At 57.0% G+C, this 3,409-nt stretch overlaps 1 protein-coding gene across 1 annotated transcript; it reads right to left on the bottom strand.

The window, feature by feature from the left end:
- Positions 1 to 951: 951 nt before the first annotated feature.
- On the bottom strand, positions 952 to 1,776 carry MIF (macrophage migration inhibitory factor). The gene is made up of 3 exons (XM_066255016.1): positions 1,567 to 1,776; positions 1,240 to 1,412; positions 952 to 1,134 (listed from the first exon to the last, which is right to left on the bottom strand). The coding sequence occupies exons 1-3, from the start codon at positions 1,672 to 1,674 to the stop codon at positions 1,068 to 1,070; spliced, it is 348 nt and encodes a 115-aa protein (XP_066111113.1). The 5' UTR covers positions 1,675 to 1,776; the 3' UTR covers positions 952 to 1,067.
- Between the last annotated feature and the right edge of the window lie 1,633 nt (positions 1,777 to 3,409).

The following is a 3,409-nucleotide window of genomic DNA, read 5'->3' as shown; positions in this document are numbered from 1 at the left end:
AGTGATGACAGGGCCTACTGGCTCATCCCTGGCTCTTGGTGTGGGCAGCACCCCAATTCAGTTGCTTCCCTGTCTTCTTCCTGCCCCATCATGGCTATCTTCATTCACTCACTCACTTATTCAGCCAGTATTTAGTCTTATAGGCTTGGCACCCACTATGCCCACTGAACTGACAGTAGAAGAGACAAAGAATTTGCCAGGAGTTCTCTGGAAGATGGGGAGAAAGGTTCAAGTCCACCACTACCACAGGCCAATCAGGTTTGGACGCCAACCCCTCCTTCCCTCTGTCCTGCCAGCCCTAGCGCACGCAGTGACCCTGCCTCTGCGGTTGGAAAAAGATTCAACTAGAGCCATAAACTGGCCCTGCAAGGCTCCCATTCAAGTTTTTTTGTTTGTTTGGTTGGGTTTTTTTTTTTTTTTTTTTTTTTTTTGCGTTTTTTTATGAAGCTGGAAACAGGGAGAGACAGACTGACTTCCGCATGCGCCCGACCGGGATCCACCCGGCACGCCCACCATGGGGCGACGCTCTGCCCACCAGGGGGCGACGCTCTGCCCATCCTGGGCGTCGCCATGTTGCGACCAGAGCCACTCTAGCGCCTGGGGCACAGGCCAAGGAGCCATCCCCAGCGCCCGGGCCATCTTTGCTCCAATGGAGCCTTGGCTGCGGGAGGGGAAGAGAGAGACAGAGAGGAAGGCGCGGCGGAGGCGTGGAGAAGCAAATGGGCGCTTCTCCTGTGTGCCCTGCCATTCAAGTCTTATTCCTGAGTTTGTGGCCCCAGCTAGGACACCAAACAAGACTGAGCCTTCTGCTACAGGGGCAGGAGGGAAAGTCTGGTCAAAGTGCACCAGGCAGCAGATTCTGAAGAGGCACTCTCTTGAGCCTTGGTTCCCCAAGTCACTCACTCTCCCCACCCCGAAGTGATTCCACCACAAGCTAAGGACCAAGGCAGCCACGGTTTCCAAACCGTTTAATTTCTCCCGACAGGGAGGTAGGGATCCCTGGAAGCGGGGCGGGAAAATACCGCGGGCGGCAGGGTCTGGTGCCAGTGGGTACTGCGGCGTGGCCCTCAGGCGAAGGTGGAGCTGTTCCAGCCCACGTTGGCCGCGTTCATGTCGTAGTAGTTGATGTAGATCCTATGGGGAATGGAAGCTGAGCTGAGCAGGCCGTGTGGTCACGAGCGGTGAACCGCGCGCCAGGCGCCCCCTCCCCGGGCGCCTCCCCATTCCACACCCCCGCACCTGTCCGGACTGATGCGCAGGCGCTCGGCCAACAGGCCGCACAGCAGCTTGCTGTAGGAGCGGTTCTGAGCGCCGCCGATCTTGCCAATGCTGTGCAGGCTGCAGAGTGCGCACGGCTCACTCGAGCCGCCGAAAGCCATGAGCTGGTCCGGAACCACGTGCACTGCAATATACTGCGGGGGGAGGGGTGCAGTGAAAGAATCCGAGCGACTTTGCCAGCCCTGGGCAACCCCCGTCGCTTCTCTGCTCCGAATGGCCTCCCCACGCCCCAGCTCCTGTCCACCTCGGCCGCTGGGCATCCCCTCTCCCCGTTCCCTCTCGACAAACCTGGGCCGGTTTGCCCGTAGCCTGCGCCAGCTGCTGGGTGAGCTCGGAGAGAAGCCCGTCCGGCACCGAGGCGCGGGGCACGTTGGTGTTCACCACGAACATCGGCATGATAGCGAAGAGACGACGAGAACTGGACCACCGGAACAAAAACGCGCGCGACTGCAACTAGGGAACCTGACCTACGTGACCACCGCCCACTTCCGCCCCAGTGCGCCTGAGTCCCCGCCTTCCGTGACTCCACCTCCCGCGAAGGCCCAGTCCCAGTGAGGCTGCGGCTCCCCGCCCCGAGTGGTGACGTAGCCGCCATAGAGATCCGCGGGGACTCTGAGACGGCCGACTATCCTGTGCTCAATAGAAGGTCCCTCCTCAAAGCCTTCAGGACGTGACGGCCGTACATCTGCCTGCCCCTCATTTCTTTGTCAGTCTTTTCCTTTAGTCATTGATGTTTACTCAGTGACGTCTGTGTGCCGGAGCTGGGGATACATACAGCATTTAATAGGACAAATGGCGCCTGGCCCTCCAGGGGCTCAGAGCCGGCCAAATAGATGAAGTCCCACCTCATTGCATCTCATGCACTGAACCCTTGTGTGTCTTGAGTCTCCGGTCGTGTGTGTGTGTGTGTGTGTGTGTGAGAGAGAGAGAGAGAGAGAGAGAGAGAGAGAGAGAGTCACTACTGCAGCTGGTGGAGGGCTGCCACATCATTATCACTATCCAAGTGCCTTCCCTGCTCTCCCCACTCCCTTTAGGGTGGATGAGGAGGCTGGGATGCTTCAAGGGGAAGGGGTGGGGTGTAGGATGTAATGCCCTGACAGAGCTCCAGAGGCCAAAGGCATTTAGCAACTGGGGCTGAGGCCTACCCCCAAACTTCAGGTTCCCTGGGCAACCTCTGCAGGTCTGGAAACATCAGCTCCGCAGAGAAGCCCCACCCTAGTCAGGCCCTCTAGAGTGCCTTTCAGAGAGCTCCTAGTGAATTCTTTGTCTCTTCCACTGTCAGTTCAGTGGGCATAGTGGGTGCCAAGCACATAAGACTAAATACTGGCTGAATAAATGAATGAGTGAATGAAGATAGCCATGACAGGTTAGGAAGAGGACAGGGAAGCATATGAATTGGGGTGCTGCCCATACCAAGAGCCAGGGATGAGCCAGTAGGCCCTGTCATCACTGGGCAGATGGGCCTGTGGCTGAATGGCCACACTCCCTCCTGCTCTGAAGAGCCCCCTGTTCAGGGTGCTATGCTGGAGAATGGATCTCTCTCAGGGTCTAAGGGGGGGGGGCATGTTGCATTTGGGCAAATCCTCAGAACTCTTGAGGAAGATCATGTCCTTGGTCTCTGGCAGATGCGATAGGTTCAGGTGGCACAGCACACACTGGCCTTAATGATAGCCACTGATGTACTGATTGAAGCGCGCATGTCATGTCTCCAACCCAGGACGTTCTGAGCGCCAGCAGCCAACTTGACACTCTCTGCTCTTTATGTCCAAATCCATGTGCATTGCTTTTCCTCCCACACCTGCCTGTCAGTGAAATTTACCTCCCTCCCCTGTCCCCCTTTATCCTCACTTCTCTCCATTCACCTCACCACCACCAAGCTAGCTAGCATTGCCTTTGGCCTGGCCTGTGCTCTTGGGGAAGAAGCCCATTTTCTTGACCCTAGCAGCCAGTATGGCCCTATGATTTGCCTTGTCCTGTGAAACATGAACAGAAGTACATGAGTGACTGCAGGCAGAAGATTCAAGAGCCAGAACCTGGTTTGCTGCTCTCTGAGATAGTGGAAGTAGATGACAGGGTGGATCCTGGCCACAAACATCCACGATCCCCCTGAAGGTGAGTCACAGCCGTTTTC

Source organism: Saccopteryx bilineata, chromosome 2 (assembly GCF_036850765.1).
Source record: "Saccopteryx bilineata isolate mSacBil1 chromosome 2, mSacBil1_pri_phased_curated, whole genome shotgun sequence".
NCBI lineage: Eukaryota > Metazoa > Chordata > Mammalia > Chiroptera > Emballonuridae > Saccopteryx > Saccopteryx bilineata.
This window is presented reverse-complemented; position numbering and strand designations above follow the sequence as displayed.